We start from the raw sequence: 27,732 nt of genomic DNA, 5'->3' as shown, positions 1-27,732 counted from the left end.
TGCGGCCCGTCGGTCCCTCCGCGCTGCCGCCAGACCCAGCTCACCCGCCCCGCCGGCGGGGCCGGGCCGGGGCTGAGCGCGGTAGAGGGGGCGGCGGGAGCCGCGCTCCAACAGGGCGGTACCGAAGGGCACCGACCTTCCCTCTCCCGTGCCCGCCGGCACCTTTCCCCGGCCGGGCCGGCGGCAGGTCCGCACCGCCTCCGCCGTGTCACTCAGCGCCGTCCCTGCCCACGGCCCCCGGGCAGGGCGGGGGCGGCTCCGCGCCCGCACACACCCCCCGTTCCCCGCCCGCCCCCGCAGCGCCGGCGGGAGAGGCTGGCCCGCGCCTCTTCAGCAACGGCCGGGGAGGCCGCACTCCCGCCCCTACACCGCCATCAGCTCCGCCGGGCGCCGGCGCCGAGGAGGTTCGAAGGCCGGGCGGGCGGGGGGACGGGGCGGCCCTGGGGCTCCCCGGCCGCGCGGGGGGCGGCAGAAGGGACCTCCGGGCCTGCGGCCGCCTGGCGGGGGCTCTGCCGGCGGCCCTGCCCTGCCCGCCGGGCCGGTGCGGCGGCCGTGGGATCCCGGCCCGCACGGGGTCCCAGCCCCCACGTCCCTGCCCTGGGGGTAGTTTGGGAGGGGAAATCGAAGCCGCTCGCCTGAGCCGCCCCTTCCCCCGCAGGCCGCCGGGACCATGACTTTCCAGTGGACGGCAGTGGCTGGCTTCCTGTACGGCGAGATCGCAGTAATTCTCGTGCTTTGCCTGCCGTTCATTTCCCCGCTCAGGTAGGGAGGTCTTCGGTGAACTGGGCAGCCCAGCTGGTGCTTCTTACCACTTTGAGTTTACTTTACTCCTTCTTTTATGTAAATACGGAGCTTTGCTGCGTCTTACATTAGTTGTGAACAGAGCTGAAGGGATGCTGTTTGGGACTGGAGCATCAGGAGTTGCAAGCCTCTTGAAGAAGCTTTATGATTTCTGCGTAGTGCTGATTCATCCGAACAGCGGTCGGGGTGCCCAGATGAGCCCCCCTGCATTGTTTCAGCAGGTGGGATGGCTTCTTCCAGGGGTCTCGAGTAGCCAGCATGAAGGCAGGCATCTAGCAGTAAAAAAAAAATGGGAGGAGGATGCAGCTTTTTCGGCAGTTGTTTGTCAAATTTGTGACGAGCAACTTTATGTTGTACACTAGGCATTGTGGGTGCTGGACAGATGAAAGACGTCAGATACTCAAAGCAAGCTGCATAAAGCATGTTTTAAGGGCTGCAAGAAATCTGTCATACTAGTTTAGAAAAACTGAACTTGAGTTTTATGCAGAAAGTTCAAGATTACTGAAATAAAGGCCTCTATAGGCTTATATATAGATTAACAGCATCATAGTGGTTCTGGAGCAACACAAACATTAAGAAAACAGTAAATTCTTGTAAAATACATGCACGTAGTAAGAGAAAAAAACAAAATATGCTCAGTACTCTTAGTCTCTGTGAAGGTCTGGCTTACAGCATTATCTTAAGATTGTTTCCTGTAAGTAGATCTTCAAATTTGTTAATGTTAATTTCTTTACAGGATTTAAAGAAAACTAGCTTCTCCACAAGAGACGAGAGAAGCAGACTTACTATTTCTTTTCAGAACATCAGGATTTAAAAAAAAAAAAGGCCAGAAACCACAAAAAACTCACAACCCCCCAAAACCAAGCAGGATGAAACCTTAAAGCTTTTTCAAAAGAAATAAAAATGCTGCTGTTTCAGCATTCTGTAAAAATTGTTGCATGTTTACTTTCTGCATCTTTAGATGTATTTAGAATGAAGAATGCAGCTTTTACTGTAATATCTTAAGGAATGAAAGCCACTGTGTGGAGAGTCTGAATTTAACTACTTAAACCTGCAGAAGAGTCTTGGAAATGACTGGCTTCTCCATAGCAGATACCAATAATTAGTCATGTTTCCTTAAACCCAGAAATTGAAACTGTTCTAAAAATCTAATTTAACTTCCCATTTTTACAAGTTGGCTTGTGGGGAGTTAAGCATTTCAACACAGATTATTGAGTTCTCATACTTTCTCTTGTTTTCTAATCAAAAGTGCAACTGTATGTAAGAGGGGAGAAGGATTATGGCAGTCATAATCATCAGATTATTAATGATTTATGTGAGGAAACTTACTGCAAGAATTTCTGCAGGCTGATGACACAGGCAGAGTACTTTGTGAATACTAAAATATGTTTCACTTGTGGTGCAAACAGGGCTTGAATCCAGTGTGGCTGAAAGGCTTTAAATTATATTAAGTGAATACATTCCTGTGTTCTGTTTGGAGCATTGACCTTTTCCTCTCAACAGTGATTTCTGAAAGTGTGAAATAGCTTTGTCCCTTATGTGATATGTGGCAATTATCTTCTTAATAAAACTTGCAGAAATCTTGTGGGGTTAAAGCATAGATTTAGCTGCTGTGACAGTACCAGGGGGCAACAGCTCTGCTGTACTGGTCTTGGTGGCCTGAGAGCTGGTTCTGTCAGAGCAGCAAAGCATGCGTGGATACTGACACGTGTGAAACTGCTCTTCTTTGATTTATTCACTTCTCAGTCTTCAAGCAGATTCTTTGTCGCTTTTGTGCCTACGCTTTTTTTTTTTGGTTGATTTTTTGAAATTTGCTAATAAGCTTATAAGTTCCCAGGGAGCAAATAAATTGACAGTGTAAAAAAGACAGATCTGTACTACTAAGTGTAGTACATCCACAGTGGTGACTGGTATTATAGTTTGGAAGGATTATATTTATGTGACTTTTGTCACCAAAAGGAAATGGAGCATTAGTAGATGTGAATGTCAATACTTGTTGAGGAAAAATAAGTGTGAAAATAGTACACAAGTAGACTTTGCAGTAAAGAGATCTAATTTTTAGCCTGATTATAACTTGGCAGTGTAGTTGATCTAAGGTCGTACCTCAGAGAGTCACTTCTTAAGTGGAAGTCAGTATGGAGCTTGGAGAGTTGCATGTTTCAACAGTCTGTAAGTTGGCTTTGTTTGAGTTGTAGCTTGAAGTAAGCTTTTTGTTTGATACAGACTGTGGCTGTCTGCTATAAAGAACTCAGATTATATTAAAAGATTTAAAGGAGTTTTTTGCATGCACAATGTTAAAACAATCCTTTCTGGTGAACATTCGGAAAAAACCATGGGAGATGATGCTACAATCTAATTTAAGCTAAATTCATATTAGGTTGGAAACTGCTTTGTTAGAGGCCAAATTTTAACAGTTTCTGTGAAATGTAAATAGTCTTAACAAAAGTTGGAAATTTTACCTCATATAATCAGATAGTGAGTAGCATGTCTGTGTTACATCCCTAATGGTGTGAGTAGGTATTATTTCATTTGTGTAGTAGCACTGATTCTAACTTGCAGCAAAAGACAAGTAGGTGCTCTGTTATCACTGGTTGCAATTCATTTGAGCACATCAGATGTTCTTCGTTTGTGCTGCAAGTGCGAATTCTTACAGAGCACTCCATGCAGTAATATCAAAGAGATGATTGTTTTAAAAAATAATAATTGTCTTCACCACCATTGGGCCTCTGAAGTTGCTTCTGTAGCCAGCAAATTTATGCTAGGGAAAGGGATTTTAACCCTTGGCAGAATATAAGCATAAGACTTGTCTTTTTGTTGTCATTACAAGTTAAAATGTTATAACAGTCCTGGTACCTCATAATTATGCAGATTCATCAGTGTAAAAGATAAGCCTTCTGAAGAAGGATGGTAGAGATGATCCTAATTTGTGGAAGCTTTTAATTTTATTTGGCAACAAGGGGTATAACTGGATAGAAATAAAAATGATGCAAGGGATTTTACAGTCTTTATCCCATCCCTGAGTTTATTGTAGTCAGGACTGAACATCAAGTAATTCTAACCAAAGTAAAAGCTGAAATAAAACACACCTGTTATCATGCAAGAAGTTTGAAAGTTGAACCAACTATCTTTGCCTATACTGACAGCAAATAAAAAAGAGATGAGCAAGTTGGATTATTGGAAAAGTTAAGTATACACCTAAATTGTATTGCAATTAAAGCAGCTGTTTAGAGACCTTAACAAGTCTCTTATCAATAACAAGGCTTCTCTTCTGTGGGGTTGTTATGCTCTTCTTTTACTGCTTAATTATTTTTGAATAACACAATGTTGTTTTACAGATGGCAGAAGATTTTTATGATTCCTCTATGGAGCAAAATGGCAGTATTTTGGAACAAGATGTTCCTTACAATAATAGTTTTACTGATCGTCTTGTTTCTTGGTAAGTGTTAAATATTCAGTTTCTTAAGAAATGGGAAAAAAACCTGGTACATGGAGTTCGTATCAGTAAATGAACTGAAAGAATTCAAGCCTAATGTAAATCAGCTAATTTATTGAAAAGTTATACAATGGAATGAAAGAGGAGAGGGCTTATACTACATCCACATTGGGAATCCAAATGCAATACTAATATAGTAGTGAATGAGGAGGAAAAATGGGGCTGGGTCTAGGCTGCTGCTTGGTTTCACTTTCTCAGACAGGTAAATGAATATGTTCCACACAAGAATTTGGCTGAACTGTGCCTTCTTATGCAGTAGATGGCACTCTTTCCCTTCGTTGCTGTTGAAGAATATATCAAAACACCGGGCTATTTGACTACTTTTGCTCAGTGCAGATACAAAACAGCTGTTGGCTACCTCTGTTATGAGTAGATCCTGAGGTCTATGAAATAGGAGTAAAGCTTTAATGAAACTGGAGCTTGAATGGTGACCATATGCCTGATTGATTTCATGTAATGTCTGTCTTGACTGCTTTGTGAGGTAAGCACCTTGCAGTGATGAAAATAGTTCTCCTGTGTTTAGGGATAGTAGTAGTTCTCCATGGACAGAAGTGTTTCCAGCACCTTAGAGTGAACATGCTATTTAATTCCAAGCTACTTGAAATAGGAAGAAAAAAATACATGGTTTTATTTTCTGCTGAGGGAAATATACAGATGCACTACATAAATAACAATGTTAGGCCAGACTGCAATACTACATTCTTAATATTAAAAAAGTACCAGAAATACAAATAGACTTTTAAAATCATTATTTAAGATTATGCTTAGTATTATTCTCATAAGTAGAACTTCAGTAAATGGCTTAAGTTTGAAAACTAATGGATTTCGTTTACTCTCTTGAACTCAGGTCCAACTTCAACCGCAGTTTGCTTTTGAGTTGGCGATAGTCATAGATTTTGCAGAAAGATGAAGTTGGGCTAAAGTAAAGCAGTGATGAGATGCTTCCCCCATAGCATAAAGTGATAGGTTATTGCAGAAGACTCTTCTTATAGCACAGGGACATGCATTTGTTTACTCCTAGTATGTGATGCATTGTTTGAAGTTTAACTTCAGGGGGTTTTTCCCTTCTTAATAACTTAGGCATATGAAAGAGGCAGTCATGAGTGATGATATTCACATGTGTTTTTCTTTGGAATTGATTGTCTGCTTAGACAAATGCAGTAGCAGTTTAATAACATGGCCAAAATACTCTGCAGGAACTGATGATGTCATGGAATGTGTATATTTGTTGATGCACAGGAGATTTAAGGTGCTATATTGGTCGTAGGAATGTATGATGACCTTAAGTTTATATATTGTAATATGAACTCTTACCTGGGTTAGATTTTGGGTTTGTGTGGATGTAAGTCCTAATTAATTATTTTGTCCTTTGAAAAGTGTTTGCAGTGTATTAGCCCTTTTGTAGAACTATCAGGAGTATATGATGAATGAAAAGAAGCTGAAAGATGTATGCAAAATGACTGAAAGCTGAAGTGTAGCTTACCTCCTCCATTCTGTTTATTATGTTATTACAGTTAGTAGTTACTACTGATGTTACTGTGTTACTACAGTCTTTCTATTTTGATGGATGTTACAGAAATAATTTTCTCCCTCTGTGATTCAAGCATAAAGTAGACACTTGTGTCATTACTAAAACACATAATTATCTAACAAACTCTATGTGAAATACTTAAGAGAATATTTCTTCTTTTCCCCTCTCTTCCTCATTTCTCACTGTTTGTCCGGGGGGGAATTTAACTCAGTTGTCAGCAGTGAGATTTCAACACTATGGGGTCTTTGCTAATATTTGTAGAGTGTGTTGCTTTGGCCTGATGCCTGGGGCCTGGGTGCAAGTGTTAGAAATGACTGTTCAGGCATGTTTTGGGCAATAGTTTGTCATATTTCTGGAAATATGCTGGAGCGTTTCAGTGATTTATCAAGACCAGCCTTTAAAATGTATAGATACCATAAGCAGTGCCACTGTTTGCCTTATTTCTGTTTGCTGAGCAGAAAGTCCAGATACATATTTCTAGTACTGAGTGTGGTTTATCATACATGCACACCCACATGACGTGAATCAGAAGGGACTGTTTTTGTTTGCAGATGCTGTTAGAGAAGTCAGGAAGTACTCATCCGTTCACGTGAATGAAAAGGCTGCAAACATCAATAGTAGTGCCTTTGATCACATTCAGATGAAACTCTTTCGATCACAAAGAAACCTCTATCTCTCAGGTTTTTCCTTATTTCTGTGGCTGTAAGTATGAGATTTTTCTAGTATCTACATAGTATGTTTGTTACAGGAACTGTTGCACAAATTGTAAAGTAAAGATCAGAAGGCCAATTTCAAGAGATGAAAGAATTAAGTGTGACCAGGTTGGATAAGAGGCAAGTAAGATCAGGGAAAACAACGCCTTACAAATACTTGAAGATTGGAAGGATGTGTGAACGACACATGGAAAGAAACATTTTGAATGCTGGAGAAAATGTATATTTTGCAGAAGTTTCTTCAGGAAATACTCATTTCCTTCCTTAAAATTACACCCTTTTTTTGAACACAGAAAACTGAAATGAAAAAAATCAGAAACTAAAGTACTGTTAAAATAATGTTAATATCTTGCAAGCTGGTATTTTTGCATCCTGCTGTGTTAAGAAGCAAAACTTGAGCCTGACTTCAACCACTTCGTGTCAAGCTCAAAGTTAAGACCTTCGATAATAAGTTAAGAACTTAGGATAATATTCCAGCCTTCAAGGAAAGTTTCAGATATATTTCAGATCAAGCACTTTGTGGTAACTTGCCTCCTATGGTGTTATGATATTAAATCTGGTATCCCTTTCAGGATGTTTAAATACAGCTAATAAAACAGTAAAGGAAAGAACAGTTCTATACTGCCCAGCAGTAGCAGCCAAGACAACCTGTGAATCAGTAGCCACAACAACCTGCTGGTCTTAACAGTGGGCAGGGAGCACATGAGCTCATTGGACACAGATAATGTGAATGAATCGAAACGGATGTGCTGGTGAAATGAGTTTCTGTTTGTACATTTTTGTGGTGACTGGGCAAAGAATGCTAGTCCTTTTCTGAGTTGCTTCAGTGAACTGCTTGACATTGCCTAGATATGCAAGAAGATCACAGATCAAGAAAATCACAGAGACTTCTGACAAACTTCTTCCCCTTAGAGTGACGTATGGCCATTTTAGCAGATCACTGAGGAGCGTTGAACATAAAAGTGTCAAAGAAAAATTAATATGAAACTTGAGCAGGAAAACATTGGAAAAAACAAAGGTGGTTCTAGCCTTGCACAATAGCGATATGAATGCATCATGTTCTTTGTCTTCCTTTAGAAAGGTTGAGTAAATATGCACAAATATGTTTTTGATCTCTGCTCCAAGAGGAATAGCTGGGTAGTGTCCTGTGCAAGAACTGGAAGCTGGTCCCACAGGATCCTACTCCCACTCAGCTTTCAAGGAAGAAAACTTCTCACGTGGCCCCAGCAGATTTTATTGTGCATAAAAGTTCTGCTGTTGAAGAGATTTGCTTGATATGTTTTTTTTGGCTATTGGCCTTTCACCAAAATTTGGAAAAAATAAGTTCTCCTACAGTAGTGGCTAGATAAAAGGACTTTTCTTAGTAGAGCTATTTTGCTTATCCCTTAAACAGGCAAAATGTCTGTCAGAGAAGGTGAGGGAAGTGTTCCTTGGGTTGTCTTATCCTGCACTGCTACTACCATCACCCAACCAAGTTCAGACCACATGTAGGTGTGAACAGGTACTTGGATGCCCCTGGTTCATTCTTTGGGTCAGTTTTAGTTCATTTCAGCACATCAGCCAATAGGAAAATTCCAGAATAGTGGTAGATGGATATTCACAAAATGGAGGAGGCTGGGAGCTTGTCACATGTGACAGGACAAGAAAAGCTTTTCATCTGTGGTTCAGCAATTGTGGAACATTGGGTAAGGAAAATGGTCTCCTGTATTTGGAGGTATTGGATCCAGTTGAGCCCTCATATGCAAACTGCACAGAAAAGAGAAGGGTCATAGTCTCCAGAGACTGTTCCCTGGGTAGGACAGAGGCACCCTAGTCTGACTTGACGTCTGGAGGATGCGGAGAGCCTACCAAAGCTTGTCTGGCCCTCTGTTACCCCATGCAGAACCAGAGAGGGACGAGAATGGCTGAAAACTAAAGGCAAGCTCAAGAAAACATGAGCCTACTGCTCACTGGGACCAAATGGCTAAATATTTGGAAAAGAGTGAGGCATTGAGTATAACATGATCAACCTTAGGTTGCTTTGTTTCATACTGATAAGTTCTGCTGTTTGGCCTCCCAATTCCCTGAGCCTTCTGGGATAGTCAGTGGGTAATGTAACATCACCCCCACTAGCAGGTGCAACTGGGGAGTACATAAGCAGATTGGGCACATAAAAGTCTGTGTTATCCTAGTATGGCATGTGTCCTTGCTGTGATGACCCATGGGGACCTCTGAGGAGAGAAGAGGGAGCTTGTCTTTCAGCCAGAAAAGAAGAGCCTTTGAAGGGAAGATCCTATTGGTTGCTATATCTGTGTAGTAGTAGCTTGTAGAAAAGATGGAGTGAGCTCATTTCAGTGGATCCACACAAGAATGACAAGAGATAACAGGTCAGGAACCTCAGATAGAAAAGATAGAAAAGCACTTCTACTATCAAGAGCAGTTAAACACTGGAACAAGGCCCCTGAATGATGGTGGAATCACCCATCATTGGAGATGGTGGGAAATCAACTGGACAAGGATCTGAGCAATCTGCTTAACCTGTCCCTACTCTGGGCAGGTTGACCTCTGGAAGCCCCTTTCAACCTACATGATTCTATGATTCTGTTTTAGTTGTGGTGTTTTAATGACTCCTATAAATTAATAAGCAATAGTAAAACATGCTTTGGAAAAGTAGTGACATGGGGACCACCTTAACTTTTTTACTAATCCTCAAAAAAGTAAGAAAATGAGCTTTCAGTGAAGAAGCTGGGGGGTGAAGGGAAGCTTACCTTGAAAAGGTCTACTAATATTTTTTCAATTATGAAAAAGCTAATTACTTGGATTTTCAAATTTCTTTGACAAGCAGCTGCATAGTTATATTACAGGCATTAATTTAATTTAGTGTTATTTTGGCTTGATGCAGCAACATACTGCTTTGAAAGACTCCCAAGATGAATAACAAAAGTAGTGATGCAAAGAGGCAATCACTAGATCAAATCTAGGCAAAACTTAGATTTGAGGTGCCATATGCGTGCTCCTGATTTAACTGTATTGACAAAGTACTTTGAAGATTAAAATGCTCACATTGCTAATTTATTCTTGTAAGGCCTTTTATAAAGTTGTGGGATTTTTTTTATTTTTTTTTTTTGCACTGTACTCCTTACCATAACATGTTGTTTGTGTCTTCAATTTGGAGATCCATCCTGTTTAAAATTAAGAGTAATTCAGCCTTTAAGCAAGCATGTCTGACCCCTTAATGGCTGTCTCTTCTTTTACTGTTATTTGATGTTTCCCTTCAAGTGCCTGAACAGTTCTCTTCTGGTTTTGTTTTTATAGCTAATGCAGCAAATGAAAAGGGGTTGCTTTGGTTTTCTGGCTTGTTTGGTTTGTTTTGGTTTTTGTTGGTTTTGCTTTTCCTTTTAAAAAAAAAAAAATTATGATGTGAATTACAGTTCTGTTCACTGTATTTCTTCACAGTGTATTGAGACGTACTGTCACCCTTCTTACTCAGCTGGCAAAGGAGATGGCATCTCATGCAGCTCTGGAAACGCAAGTAAATGATGCTACTGAAGCAGCCAAAAAATACATGGCTGAGAATGAAAGGCTGCAGGAGGTATCTTTGAGCTTCTTTAGTTATTTTCTTATTCAGCAAGTAGTTAGTACAAAATACTGTAAGGATGATTTGCTACTGAATAATATTTGTTCATTTTTTTCCCTCTGGTGGAAAAAGGAAGAACTATGTTCTTACAATATGTAATTCAGAATACTGAAAACAGATTTCAGTAGCATTTTACTAACAAAGGAAACTGAAGTAATACAAATAAATGATGTTCTGCCTTTCCGGGACAAATTTCATCGAAGTACTAAGAGATTCTTAAAATATCTCTCTGAATTTAATCGTAATGAAGTAGAGGGAGACACTAATTTAACTCTTTTTATCCTGAAAAATTGGCTGTTTAGGTCAAGACTTTAGCAGTGCAGGATGAAAAATCCTACAATACAGCTGTTCTCATGCTGGGTGTTTCTCCAGTCTTTTAAAATTGATATTTTGTAGTTACTGTATTTTGTATTCTTGTATCTTTTTATGGTGGGTTTGTATTTCGTATTCTTGTATCTTTTTATGGTGGGTTTGTATTCTTGTATCTTTTTATAGTGGGTCAGCCGATTTCCTAATACTTTCCTATCTTAGTAGGACACTGCCGTAATATTAATGAGTGCAAAAACATCTTACTTAAAAGAACCACCAATGGATCAAAGAGATGTTATTTTTATGAGAAGAATGGAGAAAATTAAGCTATCATTTTTCTGTTGTGGTTTAGTACACAATTGTGTGCAGGAAGGGAAGCAATCAAAGATAATCAAGATAAATGTATGAAATATTTCCTTGATTAGTTTGAATTCTGTTTGAAGAGACTAAACCATAAGCTAGTGTGCAGATATGTGGGGTATAAAGACTTTTAGAGCACTCTTTAGTCTGGCACATTGTCAAAACAAAATTCACTGCACGTGTGTACAGGTTTCCTTCGAGTTTGTCTAACACAGCGTCTATGGTTACCAGCACTGTAATTTTTTTGTAATAAATCTTCAGACAAAGAGAACAGATTCTGGACAAAAAAGTACAAGAAGGATGTAAAAAAATGCAGTGGTTTGAGAGCTGTTGTAAAACAAAGATCATTAGAGCATGTTAGGTGTTTCCTGAGTATGCAATGATTACAAAATTTTGTGATTTGGTATTTTGTCAAAATGATCCAGACTCCCTCCCTCAACCATGGAATTTGTCTCTTTACTGCCTATGGTACTTTTTTTTTTCTTCTCTGTTTTGTTGGGTTTTGGCCAAAAGTCCTCTTTTTTGTTCTGCTTTCATATTCCCTTAGCAACACATTCTCTTAGCCACTTGTAAGTGATAGCCAGAAACTGGGAACTGTCTGTTTCTATTTGTGTATTTGATTGCAAGGTTTGCAAAAACACTGGTAGCCACAGGTCCCGGCAACATGCTGTGGCTGGATCTTCGTTGTGACGGACGTGTGAAGTGTTTGGAATTGGAATATTTTAACTTTATAGACAAACTATGACTTAGATTTCTCTCATCCAGTGGCTTGGCCCCTGCATTTGTGTTTATTTGCAAGTGTGCTTCATTCTGCCATCAGAGAGAGGTGAGAGCAGTTGCATAGAAGGCACTGGCTGCAAGTATAAATACTGTAAGTTTACTCTGGTGTGCGAGGTCTGCACTGTCTCCTGTTCAGAGATTCCATGGAGTGCAGGACTTAAGATGAAGGTTTACAGAAATAGCTATTTGCATATTAATAGAAAGAGGTGATCACAAAGTAAAGGAGATAGTTAGCTATTGTTTTCTTACCAGCAGTCCAGTGTAATCTCCACTCTTTGATTAAATAGCTTCTGGAAAATTTTATTCATCTCTTTTCCATGGATTGTTTACCAGTCTTTATAAAAGGTTCTTTTCCTTCATCTTTATAAACAGGGTTTTTTTTCTTCTTCCTAAAGTAGTCTTTCCCCCCTGCTCCCACCTGTGCCCGGTAAACTCTGATATCACAAGTTCACCTAACAGCTGTTTATCTCAGATGTTTCACTTTTCTTTTTTCCATTAAGCATTTACCACTTTTTTGGCATTTTCATAACAGAGATGATGTGTGGATGGGCAGTAGAGGCAAGTAGAGCAAAGGGTCTAATTATGGGGTCTAATCTTACATCTTAATAACGTGCATAAGTATAGTAGTGCCAGCAGTTCTATAGTACAGGGAAGATATTGCTCTTGTGCCTAGTGCTTACAGGGCTCTTCTTGAATCCTTTCCTAGTTTTTTTTCTTGAATTTCACTGGAAATTTGATCTATATATTGAAGTATTCTGAAGATGAAGAAGCAGCTGCAAACCTACAAGGAGAGAAATCACAATAAACTATTAGAACAAGTTGCACATAAATATGACGGTGTTCTGTCACTGGCAAGTCCTGAAAAATTCATTTATAACATAAACAAAAGTTGTACACCTGATGCAGAAATACTCTTACACAGGAAATAATACCATTCTGTTACAAGTATGCCATTACTATCAACCTAAAACATTGAGCTTCTTTATCTCCTTTATTTTTTTTTTAATTCAGAGGGATTTTTTTCTAGAATGATCATCTGCCTATATCATGTTGACATTTGATAAAACCTGTTGGTTTGCAAGATTGAAGTTGACATTCTTTGGGTGTTTTGCATTAATGTCAGGCTAATGAAAATAAAATTAATTGTAGCAACTGTGGTTTTTATTAGGCCTTGAGTGGACAAGGAAGCAGTAAAAAGAAAGAGTCAAAGGAAGCTACTCAGGAAAAGTTGAAGGAGGAAGTTGAATATTTGAAAGCAGAACTACAGAAGACATCGACTGGTAAGTATTAGTTAGGACTTCTTTGCAATTAAGAAAAAGATGATTTCAACACTGAACATCAAAAATGTATTCTAGGTATAACATTAACTAACTTACTTCATCCATTTCCAGAACACTTGGCATGGCATTTCTTTACATTTGACTAGGAACTAGCAAAACATCACTGCCATCCCTGTATTTTAGTAAATGTTTCATTATGAAATGTGTACAGTGTAATTGGAACACCTTAATTAAATTATAATTATTACCAAATTGAAAGGATATATTTAAGTGATGTTGACTTGTCTTCATCGACGATTTGACCAGGATGTGGAATCAATTGCAAGTTGCTTATAGGCATGAGTTTGATCTTTCATATCATACATAGCAGCCACTCTCCCTATACGAAATGGGGAAGTATGTGGTTGAGGTTTTTTACTGTAACATAGGGTTTCTGTCAGATAGCAGAGAAGTCCTTGACAAGTATTCTAAATTTATATCTGTTCTGCAGCAGAGGTGTTAAGGTTTTAGCTTTTTAAATTTTTTTTTCGTCTACAAGAAAACGTACCTTGCAATTTGTAACATAATACTTTTGTTACAGCTTCCGTGTTTAAGGTTTAGGTTTATAGGCAACCCAAATTGAGATAGAAGCAGATTTTACCTGTTTGGTTCTGTCTTACTGGGATCTGTCAAGGTGTGTGATGCTTATGAACACCTACTTCTCTGAGACTGGTGTTTTTAAGATAACACTGTCTGTGATCTAGTAAACATTAATCAGATGTTCAGAATGTAACAAAATACAGATTTTCATGGTACCAAGTTGCATGTTGTCATCAAAACATAGCCTTGCTTTCATATTGCATGGCAGTGCTACAGAGCTGTAAGAATAACAGCAAATATTTCATGTATCCTTTTTCATTGTCTTTTTTCACTGGGAATTCAAACTAGAACTGTAGAACAGCTGTTTTCAACTAGGTTTGAAGCAACAACAATCTTTCAATAGAGAGTCTCATTAGTTCACATTCTCAGGCAGGTTTGATAGTGGGTTTTCCCTCTCCTGCTGTTTTCTTGAAGAAAGGGGGGGAAAACTGCCTTTGAAGTGACAGGATCAATGGAAAATTCAAATGCATATGTTTTATTTAAACTAACTGGTGGTATGTAACACTAATATAATGTAAGCTTTTCAGACAGGAATGCTAGAGAAAGCGAAGGAATAAATAGATTTACCTCATGCTGCTTCAGCTGCATTCTCCCTGTGAGCTGTTGTCCATGCAAAAGATCTATAAATTAAGGCATGCTTGAGTCTTTTGTTAGGGCAAAAGTGAGGGAGAGAGTCTTTCTTAGGAATGAATAGGAAAATATTTACAACCCTTCCACTGATGCCATCCCCCTCATTGCCAAAAAACCCATAGGCATTACTATCAGCAGCTAGGTGGTGTTAAGGTATGTCTGTCTTACAGAAAGTAAGTTTTCTTGTATGTTGTGTTGAGCAAACTGATAACCAGAAGGTTTCAAATCCCACATCCACAGACACAGGTTTCTACGGAGTGTTAGAGAAAGTGAATAGAATTTACTGTTTTCTTTTGGAACTCCTGCAACTGAGCAGGTGAATGTTGAGTTTCATGCTCACTACGTGTGAGCAATGCATTACACAAAATGAAAGTTGAGATTGAAAAGCTTGTTTTACCTCTTTTAAACTACTTGTTTCATGCTACTGAGCTCACATGACTAAAGTGACCTTTCCTTTCTGTCCAATCCATGAAATTGGGGGGGGGGGGGAAATGAAGAGTGTAAAGGATGTCACCAGTAATGAAACAAGGCAAAACTAGTATAAATATTAAAACTTCACTGGATTTGATTTTGGAGGTTTTCTTTTTGTTTATTTTTCAGCGATAGTATCAGTGCAAGTAGTAAGATTGAATTTTGTTCTTGTTTGGTTGAGATTTTGCATTTAGGGGTTTTTGGGCTGTTTGGAAGAAAAAACAAGTTTAATCTTTTTCACAAGGTAGTTTAAAATATCCATTTTTCTGGTCTGGGACGTATGTTAAGCTACTGATGCACAGTGATACATTATTTTATACTGGGCCACATGTTGAAATGTCGGTTTACTCAGTAGAGTGGCACCCAGGAGGAATCCTAAATATAAGGCTGTTTCACATTTAAGAACACAGTTTAGTATCAGATCGGTGCTGTGACTTCACTGGAGATCCAAATTTTCTCTAAGGTTTTGAGTCAGTATTTACAAGTGGCAGAGAAAATACTGTATGTCTCCTCTTACTGAAATTATAGTGTAGATGGAAATTATTGCAGACTTTCAGGACACTCATCTCTAGTTCTTCACTTTTTACAGGAAACACAGTCAGCTTCTTTTCTCAATTAACTGTAAGTGAAATCCTAAGTTAAGAAGACATTTTTCCACCTCCTGTGCTTTGAAAATACAGTATGGAGACTGAGTAGTGAAATTACTAAAATCTGAGGAAAGGCTGGAAATAAATGACAAAGATTTCAGCCAAATTTGCTTCCTTTTCAGACTTGACTTTCGTATTCCTCTTGATGCCTTTTTTTGTTTTATTCCAGAAATGAAGAGGACTAGTTCCTCACTACTTTATTGCAGCTCCACATATTGTCGTCAGGGCTTTATAAGCACCCAGCAGTGGGGCTAGCACTTTGAGAGCCTAAATCCATTTTTAGCATACCTAGACGTGTAATAACATGACTGTATAGAAACCTTTGAGATGGTAATTTATTGATAAAGTTGTATATGATGAAAAATGTCTCATTGATACCTACAAGTAAATATACATACTCGTTGGAGCACACAGCACAGATGTGAGAATTTTTCTTCTGCTACACATTAGACATATTTCTAACAAAATGTTGATTCAGATAATTAAAGGCTCTCAGTATGACTGCTAATCTTGGACCTACAGGGATTTTCTGGGGAAGAAAGAGATGCTAGGATATTGTTTCAGGTTTTGAAAACTATCCACAAAGCCACAAGAAAATAAAATACATGAAATTGAAAATGAAGTTAGAGCTGAGAGAAGTGTCATAAAGCAGCAGTCCTTACTGGGACTGGGGGCAGTAACAGGGCTAGCGGTGCATTAACTTTCTTTTCTTGCTCACAGATCCCAAACTATGGAAATGCCTGTGTGTGAAATGTCAGTTTGTTATTATTGGACCCTTTGGGCAGGAGGGAGACTTCTGCAATGCTGTACTACTTCAACTTCTATCACATCATTTTTAGTGAAACTTTCTTTATATATGGTAAAGGCTACAGCTTTGTTTACACAACATAAATTTATACAGAACATGTAATATCAATCAAGTTGTGTGACAGAACAGACTGGTGACAGACTCCTATCCAGCTTGTTGACCCTTCGCTTTTCTAACAATATTTCATAGCAAATGGCATGCACCTTAAGTTTCTGTTGGCAGCTGATGTAGCACAACAGGCATTGAAGTCCCAGTATCTCTATGCCCAGTTATTTGAGCTGTGGCATTAAGTGCATCCTTGAGCTGAGTCTGTAGTGCCACATTGAGACAAAATCTGTTCCATTAGGATTCCACTTCGTGAAATATGTACTGGTTCACCGAAGTCATTTAGATGCTTTTGAAGTTTAGTTCAACTTTTTCTGAAAATACTCTCTATTTATATATCATTGTCATAGGCATACAGTGCGGCAGGAGGAAATTGTGATGAAACTTCCGTTTTCAGATTTGTCTTGTGTACAGAATGTGTCACAAGTGTTTTTTGTTTCATGGTTGCATAGTGTTGTAGGAGACAGGAAGAGAGCAATAATTTATGTGGAGGACTGGTTTTGAAATAGCTTTTAGTTGTTAACTGTTCTAGAAGGTATGATGTACAGATGTACAGCTTTCACTTAAAAGTGAAGATTATTAGATGTTAGATAATTAACCAATACAGGCATTGGGAATACATTTCATAAAACTGGCTGCAAGGGAGAATTCAGCTTGGCCTTTGTGTTGCCAGGCAGGCTAGTGCCATATATGAAAACTATGTTGAGCTCCCCTGATGTACTCCAGTTTTAAAAAAAAATGAGTTAAAGGAATTGGCCACAATCTTGTGTTATTTAGCCAATGGCAGAGGGAGATTTTAGAAACAAAGTCAGTCGTACTTAACCTTACTTTTTACCTGTGGGATCATAAGCTTGGTGGGAGACATTGCACAGCATCACACGCAATAAGAGTTGATGGGAAGGGATGGCGCTGCATACACAAGCATGGTTTTGTTATACAAGGCTGTTAATGCCGTCCGGAAGATTCTCTTAATATCATTTTGTAACAAAATTTCATTTGAGGTTACAAAAGGTACTTGAAGCAAATTTGTCATTGATTTTTCTGGCCCTGCCTTTTTGTTTTAAACTCTATTCGACCATTATATCTTATGAAGAGAATTCAGAATTAGTATGGAATTACTTGACTGGAGTTGTGTTCCCAGCCTTACAAGCGTATTTGTTGGCAAATCTTTTGTGCCATCAGTGCCTAAATTCTTAAATGTGAATAGCTCTTTCTCAACTTGAAAATGCTTAAAAGAGAGGACTCTTTCTTACTCTTTAACTAGTCCAAATCATTTGGGTTGTAGGCTTGTATTGTGAGCAATGCTAATGTAAGTTCCAGATGGTTTCCTTAGTAGCAAGCACTGTAAGTCAAGTGATTTAGTCAGACCAGGACTGGTACTTGTGCAGGAAAACACCCAAAGAATCATCAGTTGGTTTTGTTGCTGTTTGGTTTTGTTTTAGTGTTTCCTTCTCCATGCTCACTGAATGAGAGGATCATAGAAATGCTACTGGGCTGCACAGCTGCTGGGCTGTGGTAATCTCCTCATCCTGCTTCGAATTCAGAGCAATATAAAGTAAACTATCTGTGCTGGATTAGGATACAGAGAATGTGGTGAGAGAAGGACAAGTTCTCTTCTTCTCCCAGACTGTACATGTTACATTAGTTTATGGACCTCCAGTCACACATGTAACACAAGTGTAAAGGAATAAAATTTTCCACAAATGTCTTCCACTGAAACACTGCCCTAAGAATGTTAATTGTTGATTATTATTTTAAGGGAAGGGGAAGAAATGAAAAAGGATAGCCTACCTCTGACAGTGCTGAGGCTGGATTTGAATTTTGGGACTTACTGACTATTCTTTTCATTAGTTGCATTAATGTAGAAGTAGCATCCTCACCTCCTGCCTGCTCAAGCCTTTTTTGGTAGGAACAGTCAGCTGCTGGGGTTTGCTTGCTGCCAGTGCAGCTGTTTTGTCTCCTGTGAGAAAAACCAACAGGCCAGATGGAAGCCAGAAATAAAAACTGACTGTGTTGTGCATATAAAGGATTTTCTGTTCCCTGCTGGATCCGTGTTCATATAATACAGTCCATATGACAAACAATGTACATGTGCCATCCACTGAGCTGCACTGCAATGCTTGTGCAGTGCAGGAGAGTTGAACAGTGAGGTACAAACAGGCTCTGCTGCTTGACAAGAAGGCATCCAAAGAAATTGGTGTACTGAGGAATTCACATTGTCAGAGATGTGATGCTCCTTTTAATTGTGTGGTCCTAACAGGAACAAGTCTGGGTTTAGTGGTTTGTTGATGTTTTTGTTTTTTTGTCCATAGCCAACACAGGTGGAAAGGACAATCTGTTCCCTGCTTTTTCGTCTTCTAGGGTTAGGTGAGGTATTCCTGTCATACATCTGTTTTGGTCAAAACATTAAAACAATGCAGTAGCTTGTTAGCTTTCTTGATTTGTAGATGTTTTTAGGTATTTTGTTCATATTTTAAAGATAAAGTAGTTTTTAGTTGCAACTAAAGTACTGTGCTGCTGCTTATAAATAACTAAATTGTATTAGATCAAAAACATTGAGTTCCTACTTCAGAAATAAGTTCTCATTAATTTTTACTATAACTATGTATAAGAATGTTCAAACAAAAGCAGAATTTATCTTTCTAATTAGTAGATTCTTGAAGAAGTGAAATGGCATATACATACAGTTTTTTGTCTACAGCTTAAAATTCAGAAGTTCATCAGATTGTCAAAAATTTATTTTATTGATTTCCAGATTTTACTGTTGAATATTTTAAACAGTAATAAGATCAGAGAAAGGCTAAATGCATTGGGGTTTGATTTGTCACAGGTGTGGAAATTATAGTTATTCCAAATACCAATACCTTTAGAAAATTTGTATTGATGCTGTCAAGAATGCCATAAAGGATGAAGGATAACTGTGTGAGAGTATGGAAATTAAAGAAAGGATGTAAAGAGATGGGGTGAATTTTTTATCGTGTTGGAATCAATAGACAGAAGTGTTATTAACTTCAGTAAATCAGAATTTCAGGCTGGGTAAAAGTCCTGTTACTGGAAAACCACTTGCAGGCTTCTGAAATGAGAACCATTTTTCATCTATACATTCAAATTAATTAAAAATAGCAGAAATGGAGAGGGAATTTTCCTTTTTGCATGTAAAAGAATGGTCAAATCTAGTTTCTGATGTTTCAGGAACTAGCAACCAAAGAGAAATCTGGTTCAGACCAAACAGATCTAGCTCCTCCTCTTGGGAACAGGCTCTTAGAGGTGCTGCAATTCTTGAGTGTCTTGGAGGTCTCTGGGAAAGAAGGCTCTGTCTCAGGGAATTCACAAAGGATAGATCCACATTTTTGGAAAAAGGAATTTGCAAGTGTTCTTTTTTTTATTTGCACTGTCAGATTTTGTTGTTTGGGTTTTTTAAGTGGCTATATAAGCCAGCCTTATTAGGTCATTAACAACCTTTGTTTTAGCATGAATATATCAAGTTTTAGAGTATGCCTGTGCTCTGCAGCAGAGAAATACAATGATACCTGAGATACCTACAGCAGAGGAATACGAGAATGTCTAAATGACATTGTAAGGTCCTGGGCTGCTTGGTACTGCAGCATAGACATCTCTCAGTTTATTGTGTTGAGATTGAGTAGAGTAATAATTACTTTTTCTGACATGAAAAGTTTGTTCACAGTTGCCTGTCCTCCCACCACCATTTCTGCCTTCTCATCCATAAATTGATGCTTCTAATCAATTAACTCATGCATGGTAAAAGAACAGGGTGAAAAGGAGGGGTCTGTGTTCCTATAATAATGTATTCTCTCCCTTCCCCCCATGTTTTGTAGATAGTCTCAGCTGGTTTGTGAAAATCTTGCCAAGTATTTGAGTTCCCTCTTTATTTTAGGAGGGCTGACAGTTTTGATTTTGGAGTTGTGGAGTTTTTGTGGAGTTTTTCTAAAACTGTCTCCTGCAATGTGACAGAATACTGTAGTCATCACTAACTTGTCAGCTCTTTCAACAGTTTATTGGTCTCGCCCTTACCTGTCTTACAGACCCTTCCTGTTCCTTACTGAACACAGGTCATTCTCTTTCCCTGTCCTGAACATCTCTTCCTGTGTACATCTGTGATGCTGTGTTTTAAATTCAAGCTTTTTTAGAGGAAGGAATGTCTACTGCAGTGAAGCCTGAATACACAACCAGGGCTCTGAGGATCTGCAGAAATACAAGTAATAATTAAAACACCAATTCTGATATTTTACAGCTTTCCACAAGGCAAAAAATGAAGTGGCTGCAGTTAAAAAGCAATCTGATGGTGTTAAAAGAGAATATGATCATCTGATGAAGGAATATGAACGGCTTCAGGTGGGTGGCTCCAGATTGCTATACAAGCACTGTGTTTTGAAATTGTACCAGCAAAATTCTGCTTGTTTGGTGTTTATTGTGCAAGAGAATTTACCAAAATTTTTAGTATAGCATAAGGTTACAATGGGCAGCAGTCCTTAAACTTCATCAAAATAGTAGAATTTAGTTTTACAAGGATGGCAAAGTTATTAGCATTTTCATTTTTTGCACTTTGGGTGGCAAAGCTCAGGTCAAAATTGTTAGATTCAGTTTTGTTGTCATTTGGGAAATAAAATTCAGATAGTTTTGGATGTGCTGATCAAATTGAAATCTTGTAAGAAAATGATAGGAATAGTAGTGGGGGGAGTGTATACATCATTTATAAAAATAATTTTATTTTGTTTGCTCTTTAATCATGTTTTTGCAATACTGGATTATAAATGCTGCAATACTGTTGATATGTAAGAATAGAAAACCAAAAAACACAACAAACAGCCTAGGCTAAAAACAGGCTACTATAAAATTCAAGCTGAAGTGCAAAATAATTTAAAAAAAAAAAACAACACATAACCAAAAGTTCAGTTAGCTGTTTGATTGAGTTTGCGTATGTGCATGGTCATAATACCCATAATATACACCCATGAAATATACAGTAGTTATTTCTGATAGAACTGGGAGCCCTCTGTTCTTTTAAGTCGTCTGACAGATGTTCATATGCTCTGTGCCTAACATCTTGTCTCAACCAAAATTCAATAAAAATGAAAGCTATCCTCTTTACAAGTAGTGATCTTGGGAGAAAATAAATGATTGATGTTAAAATTATTTTTCCTGCACTTTGTGAAACCACTTACTGATTGCCAGCCTCACCCTGTACTACAGAGATTGCTCAGCTGATCTGTGTGTTCAAATCAAGACCACCATGCATGTCCTGTCCTTGTTGTGCTTCCCTGTGTAATGAGCCATAGTAGTCCTGCTGCATTTCTAACAGGCTTGTGGTCTAGAACACACATCCTCACCATTTTCTGTGTTTACCTCTGAATGGAAAGAACAGAAGGTACTGGGCACACAGAGGGTGCAGCTCCCAGGGATAAATCGGTTGATAGCAGAAAATGCTTTCTGCTGAGTTTGCTGCATAGTTCAGATGTAACATGAATGGGAAGCAGACCTGGGGTTGCACAGCCCTGACTATCCTGGGATCAGAAGCACAAGTGTTTGTGGGGTGGTATTGATGGGAACTTCGAAAGGTGTATGGTGAACCAATCAGGTGTGGCTGCAAGGGGGCAAAATGCAGCATCTGAAGTCAATGGTTTCTGATCTTGGCCAAACTTAAATTGTTTATCTGTCTCTTTTCAGCAAAGTTTAAATAAAGCAGAAGATAAGAAAGACCTATAAGTGCAACTAAGACGGATGGCATCAGTACAGTTGCTTCAATGAGAAAAGCCTTGTGCTTTTGATGTTCCTGATGCGTATCTGAAACAAAACTTGATTTTTCTGAAAAGCACATGCATTGCAGGTCATTATTCAGATTCCTCTAATATATCTTGGTTGCCAAAATGTTCTGTGTTGCAAATAAAATGTTAGGTGGTGTACTGGATTTACCATGGAGTTTGTCACTGCTCTCCTGAGAAGAAATTCAAAAATCCACCTGAAGCAACTTGACTGTTTTCGAAGCTTTTCCCTCCCATAAGGGTAACGGACCATGCACCATTTGCTTGTAGCATTGGAGTGAGGTTGTATATCACACTATATCATAAAAACATCTAAACCTCCTTTTCAACACCTTTTAGGAGTTTTAAAAATTCAGTTACCACTGGGTTGAAGAAGGTTAAAAGCTTTTCATCAGCCATTCCACTTCAGTGGAAAATTGAATGACAATCAATCTAAGGAAAATAAAGAAAGGAAAACTGCATTTCTAAATCCATCTCACTAGCTTTTGACTTCCACTTAGCCACATGGATTTGAGTGTATTTTGACAAACAATATTTTGCATGCCTCTGGTTTATTTTTCTTTAATATTTGGGTTATTTCAGTTTTGGGTTGGCTGGTATTAGCAGTCTGTATTTTTACACTGTTTACGTCTGTTTACTCTTATGTACCACCTAACTTCTTTTGCCTTGCTAAGTAAAAAATCTTTTTAAATGTAGACAGTTTGGTTTGGTTTGTTTTGTTTTCATGGATACGATACCTCAAATAAATGAGCACTGTTTTACATAAGACCTTTTTGGTATTCAGAAAGATGTTTTGAGTTTCTTATTTGTTAGTTGGTCCCAGTTTATATTTGGAAGTTGGACATGTTTGTTATATTAAAGGGATTGTTTAAGTTCCTGAGTTTCTGGGTTTATTCTCATAAATCTCTCCCAGTATGCAATCTCATCATAGTTAACAGGTATGTTACTAGGAAAAAAATACACTTCTGGCTTGGTGATGTTAACTTTTCTTGAAAGCACAATCTTCTTCGTAGGGGTAGTTTTGATTGCTCTGGGAATAGAATTTGTTTAGCTTAGAATTTAAATACAGCTTATCAAGTAGTATAACACATAATAACATAGCATATTAAATAAGAATGCATATGTTTTAAAAAAATATTTTATCTTTGCTGAAGCAGTACAGAATGTCTTTTCAGAGATTCTGTGACACTGCAGATTTTTTTTATTAATATAAAAACTCTCAGGTAAAGTTACAGGTTTTCATACCTGCATGCACATGTGTTTTGGTGATGTAGTTGAATGCATCTTTGGTTTTTTTCCCCACCCCTTTCTGAAATATTTAAAATTGTGGTGGAATGTTATCTCCAGTCAAATCCAAAGGCTATGGTTGGAAACCTTGGAGGTATAACAGCAAGTGCTGGTTTTAATAACAGAATGAAAAAGCTCACATCTGATTCTTACTTTAAGACACTAAACAAAAGCAAATATTACTTGCTTATTATTTATTGTTATCTATTCATTAAATTCCAGACATTTCTTCCTGTAATACCAGTAAATAATTGGGTAGAAAATTAGCAGCTTACTGAAAGATGTCATGCACTGTGCTCTTCATCCTTTATCTTAGAAAAATTAACACAGAATGAAAAATGTGTAGTTGTGAGTGCACTGATATTACCAATACTTCTCCTTGAGGAGGAAGTCTGAATGCTCTACACAGCTTTTTGGTGTAGGTCATGACTGAAGTGTGAAGAAGTGCAGGGTGGTAGGCACTGCTCCCTCAGAAGCTGAAAAGAAGCTGGGTGGTTTTAGATGTGCAACAGCCATTCAGCACATGGTACTTACACACTGCCCTCTAACACATCAGTCACCTCAGCCTCACAGTCTCCTTCTGGCTGCTTGGCAGACATGAATCCACTTATTGAGGAGACAACAGCTTAACACAAAAAATGTTGCCTATTAGACCACAGGGAATGTTCCCTTAATTAGAGATTGCTTAAAACACAGACTTTCTAGTTTGGCTTCAGTCATTTCTTCTGTCGTGTTCCATAACTTATATCACTTTTCTCATTTCCCTGTCACAGAGCAACGTATGACCATCGTAATTTTTGTACTTGTCTGTTGTGGATGGTCACACACATTTGAGTTGCATTATCACATGCTCAGCTCTTTAGAGTCCCAGACTTGTTCACAGGAAAATAATCTTTTGTTACTCAGATTTAAATTGTTTTGTAATATCTGCTATGTAGAACTCTATTTTTGGAAAGAACAAAGTTTCTTTTGTAAAAGTAGAAGTATAAATAGCATGTCTGTAAATCCTAGTACGTGGCAAATCCTTGAGCATATTTTTCATTTGCATTGTTTCACATCACTTTATTTACTTTCCGGGCTGTGGGAGTTTGGGTTGATCAGCTCTAAGTACAGTTCTCTGACTGGTCATGTTTTAAGTTATGGTTGATATACAGGGAGAGAATGAATCAAATTGTCACACTTTTAACTCCTGATCTTTCAGGCCGTTGGCTTAGATTTTGGTCACTCTGTCTGTTGTGTAGGAAAGAGCTGAATAAAAGCTAAATCTCCACTGATGGAATCAAAATTACTTTTGTACTCATGTTGGACAGTTGATTTATTCTGGGTATGTCTCCAGAAATAAGAATTTAGAGCTCTTTAAATAATGTCATAGTAATTGTCTAGTTGTTTTGCAGCCTTTTTTCTCCTCTTTAAAAAGGTAGGAATGTGCATTTTCCGTACTTTGGTGGGGAAGCATAGGAGAAAGTATTGTAAATATATTTGCACAGGTTTAACTGATAGTAGATTTCAAAAAATTGAGGGGTGGGGAATCCATCTTTTTCTATCCATCTTTTTTTCATATAACCCCTTTTTCTGCTGAGTCAAGAAAGCAGTGAGGTCATGGTGGGTGCATGAGAACTGACCTGAATATTAATAGACCTAGCTGCATGCCTTGGTGTGTCTTTAAATAAAAGCACCTGTAGCTAGGCAGGATTTTTTTCCCCCCTTTTTCTATTTTTGCAACAAACATCTGATAATATATCTTCTTTAATAACATAAGTTGTGCATAGTCATTTCTGAAAATGTACCCTTGCATTAACACTCCCTGTGTTAGCTGCTACAGTAGTCCCTGGCTACGTAGCCTCATTGAAAAGACACTGTGCTTTCCTAGCTTTTTGTAAAGGGTGAAAGCTCAGCTTTTCTCTCTGCATTGAAATAACATTTCTTTTTCCAAATGTGAAGTTACTGTAGAAGTATTACGACTGCCTCAATTCTTGAGTGTTCCTTGAAATTCTGAATTTACTCTTTGGGACAGAAACCCTCATTTTGCCTTGCCTTTGGACAGTGCTTGTTCTGCTGGCAGCTGTGATCTGGGTCCTGATGCAACCTGATACAAGTAATTTTACAGATAAATTGGAAAATCAGCTCTCAGTTTTGTCATTCCAGTACTCTGTGCTGACTGTTGCTGTGTGGAACATCTGAAAACATAGTTCTAGAATTGAGCCTTCACAGTTCAGGAATAATGTGGAATATTTCACTTTCTGTGATAAAATGTAATACTTGTGTTTTGCTCATGAGGTAATGTGCAACTAGGGACAGGCATTGCAACATGTATTCATGAGGTTGTATTCCCTCTAATTTTGTCTCTATGACTGTGGTCCAAAGGAAATTTCTATTACTGCCTACCTGCAAGGGCAAGTCTACCCTAAAAGGATATTGCTATTCCATCTCCAGCTTTGGGAGTGCTGCGGGGAGCGGGCTATACAGTCCAGTATTGCATATGCTAAAGGATTCCCTGCTGGACTGTAGTCTGCATGAACCATGTCTGGGATGTTCAGATTCCCAAACACACATGGGTGCCCCAGGGTTTAGCGAGGAGGAACCTCCCCCTTACGTATAGTGGCTAGGGGGAGTTAAGATACTAGCAGTAGCGTGTCTATTGGAAGTGAGGAGATAACAAACCCAGCTACTAGGGAGAATGAAAATGGGAAGCATCTTTCAAAACTCACTTCTTTGGAAATTGGACACCAATTAACTGCTGTGATAAAAGCATGTCTGCAAGACCCTCACCTTAAATAGTTGTAACTTAAACCCTTCATCCTGCTGCCTGAGATCAGACTGTCAGTGTAGTCTGATTGGGTTTGCTCTTCTCTTTGAAAATACAGAGAGAAGAGGCAGTAGCTTTGCTGATAATAGTGTTTTGTCAGATAGTGTAATAACTTCTCACCTCAGTGGTGAGACCATACTCTACATTTTACTTAGCTTAAGGTTTAAATCCATATTCCTGTAACTCTGGAAGAGGAAACAAGAAACAAAGTCAGTTGGGAAGGTGCTAAACTACTCCTTTCCTTTTAAATTTAAGACATGGTACAGAAAAGAGACAATGTGAGAAGAAGAGAGGAACTGTTATTCTTGGCCAATAAGGACAAAATCTTAGGCTTTGATTCTTCTCCAGACATGACTTAAGCATTAGAAGTAAGGTCTTGAGAAGAGATCATATTGTGAAGCAGGAGACTTGGAAACAGGCTGTGTATCTATCTCAGGTTGTTTATCTCGTACCAAGTACAAAATGAGCATGAACTAATTAGAAAATAGTAGCAAAGGTAAACAAAAGGATTTAGAAGACTGGTGCAGATTGCAAGCTATCAAAAAGGAAAACAAAAACCAAAAAAAAACCAAAGAGAAAAGCTAAAGTTGAAAAATAAAGGAAGACCATTCTAGCATGAATGGTTAATGTTCCAGAGGAAGGGGATGCATCCTGAATGGGATCAGCAACATCACAGTTTAGAAACACATTGCATCTTATTTGGCACAGATTGGTCTCTGTGTATGGGATCCCTTCTGAGCTAGGGTTTGCATTCTTAAGCCTCTTCCTCAAATAATTGTCTTTTCAAATTCTGGTAAATGCATTGTGTTACACAGAGGGAGATTTTTTTTTTTTCTTGTACCCTCTTGTCCTCGAGTTTGTGTCCTTCTGTCCTGCCAATATGCATGGTCCTACAGAGTTCACATCTGTACATCACCTGCAGATGCTCCTGCAGCATCTCATCACCTGAGTTGCTGAAACTTTGGATTCTGTTCAGGCAGACACATGCTGCAGGAAACAAATTTGCAAGGAGTGTGAGTTTGTCAATTCAGATTCTTCTGACTGTAGTCTTCCTGTGTTTATTGCACTCATTGCTTGCGCTCATTTTGGGAAGCTGGGTGCTTCACTGCTAGGTACAACATTGCTCAGATCAAAACAGTTCAGCAGTTTACCCGGACGTTCCTTACAATGCAGCAGAGAGAAAGCCAGTTGCAGAATTAGAAAACTTTAACTGTTTTAAGACTACAAAGCATACTTTCAGCAAATAGCTTCTTTACAATTTAGTAATGTTGGCTTCAACATGTCTGAAGTTAGGACTATAGTAAACTGATTTGAAACCAAGGCTGTGAAGAATATCCATGCCTGAGTAGTTTGTTGAAGAAATACTTTGCTTGATGCAGTACCCTCAGTGTGTGCCCTCAACATCTCCTTGGTGTTAGCTGAAACATTGACACTGATTCTGATTTCAAAAGGTCTCCCGGCTGAATAGGGCACTCCTGCAAGATCTTTGCTAGGTTGTCTTCCACAGGTAGCATGGAAGAGCTGCAATGTAGCCAGCAGTATTTGGCATGCAGGACTGACTTTTTCAGCCCCAGTTCTATCTCCAAGCCTAAATTACAGCAGGGCTGCCAAGGAGTTCATTCCCTACGACCATTACCCCCTCCCCCGGCCCCTTGGGCAAACCAGAAGCTGCAGCC

General features: G+C 38.7%; 1 protein-coding gene across 1 annotated transcript; it reads left to right on the top strand.

Annotated features, from left to right (window-relative positions):
• Positions 1 to 305: 305 nt before the first annotated feature.
• Positions 306 to 22,843, top strand: BCAP29 (B cell receptor associated protein 29). The gene is made up of 8 exons (XM_027639853.1): positions 306 to 404; positions 659 to 762; positions 4,137 to 4,237; positions 6,377 to 6,527; positions 9,974 to 10,109; positions 12,772 to 12,883; positions 20,436 to 20,536; positions 21,869 to 22,843. The coding sequence occupies exons 2-8, from the start codon at positions 671 to 673 to the stop codon at positions 21,905 to 21,907; spliced, it is 732 nt and encodes a 243-aa protein (XP_027495654.1). The 5' UTR covers positions 306 to 404; positions 659 to 670; the 3' UTR covers positions 21,908 to 22,843.
• The last annotated feature ends 4,889 nt before the right edge of the window (positions 22,844 to 27,732 follow it).

The sequence above is a fragment of the Corapipo altera genome, unplaced genomic scaffold (assembly GCF_003945725.1).
Source record: "Corapipo altera isolate COAL_440 unplaced genomic scaffold, ASM394572v1 1b, whole genome shotgun sequence".
NCBI lineage: Eukaryota > Metazoa > Chordata > Aves > Passeriformes > Pipridae > Corapipo > Corapipo altera.
This window is presented reverse-complemented; position numbering and strand designations above follow the sequence as displayed.

Excerpts from the sequence above, each read along its gene's own strand:
- BCAP29 (XM_027639853.1), top strand. The coding sequence starts at position 671 with ATGACTTTCCAGTGGACGGCAGTGGCTGGCTTCCTGTACGGCGAGATC. Across the intron at positions 4,238-6,376 it reads ACTGATCGTCTTGTTTCTTG|ATGCTGTTAGAGAAGTCAGG; the intron begins GTAAGTGTTAAA and ends TTTTGTTTGCAG. Across the intron at positions 20,537-21,868 it reads AGGAATATGAACGGCTTCAG|CAAAGTTTAAATAAAGCAGA; the intron begins GTGGGTGGCTCC and ends GTCTCTTTTCAG.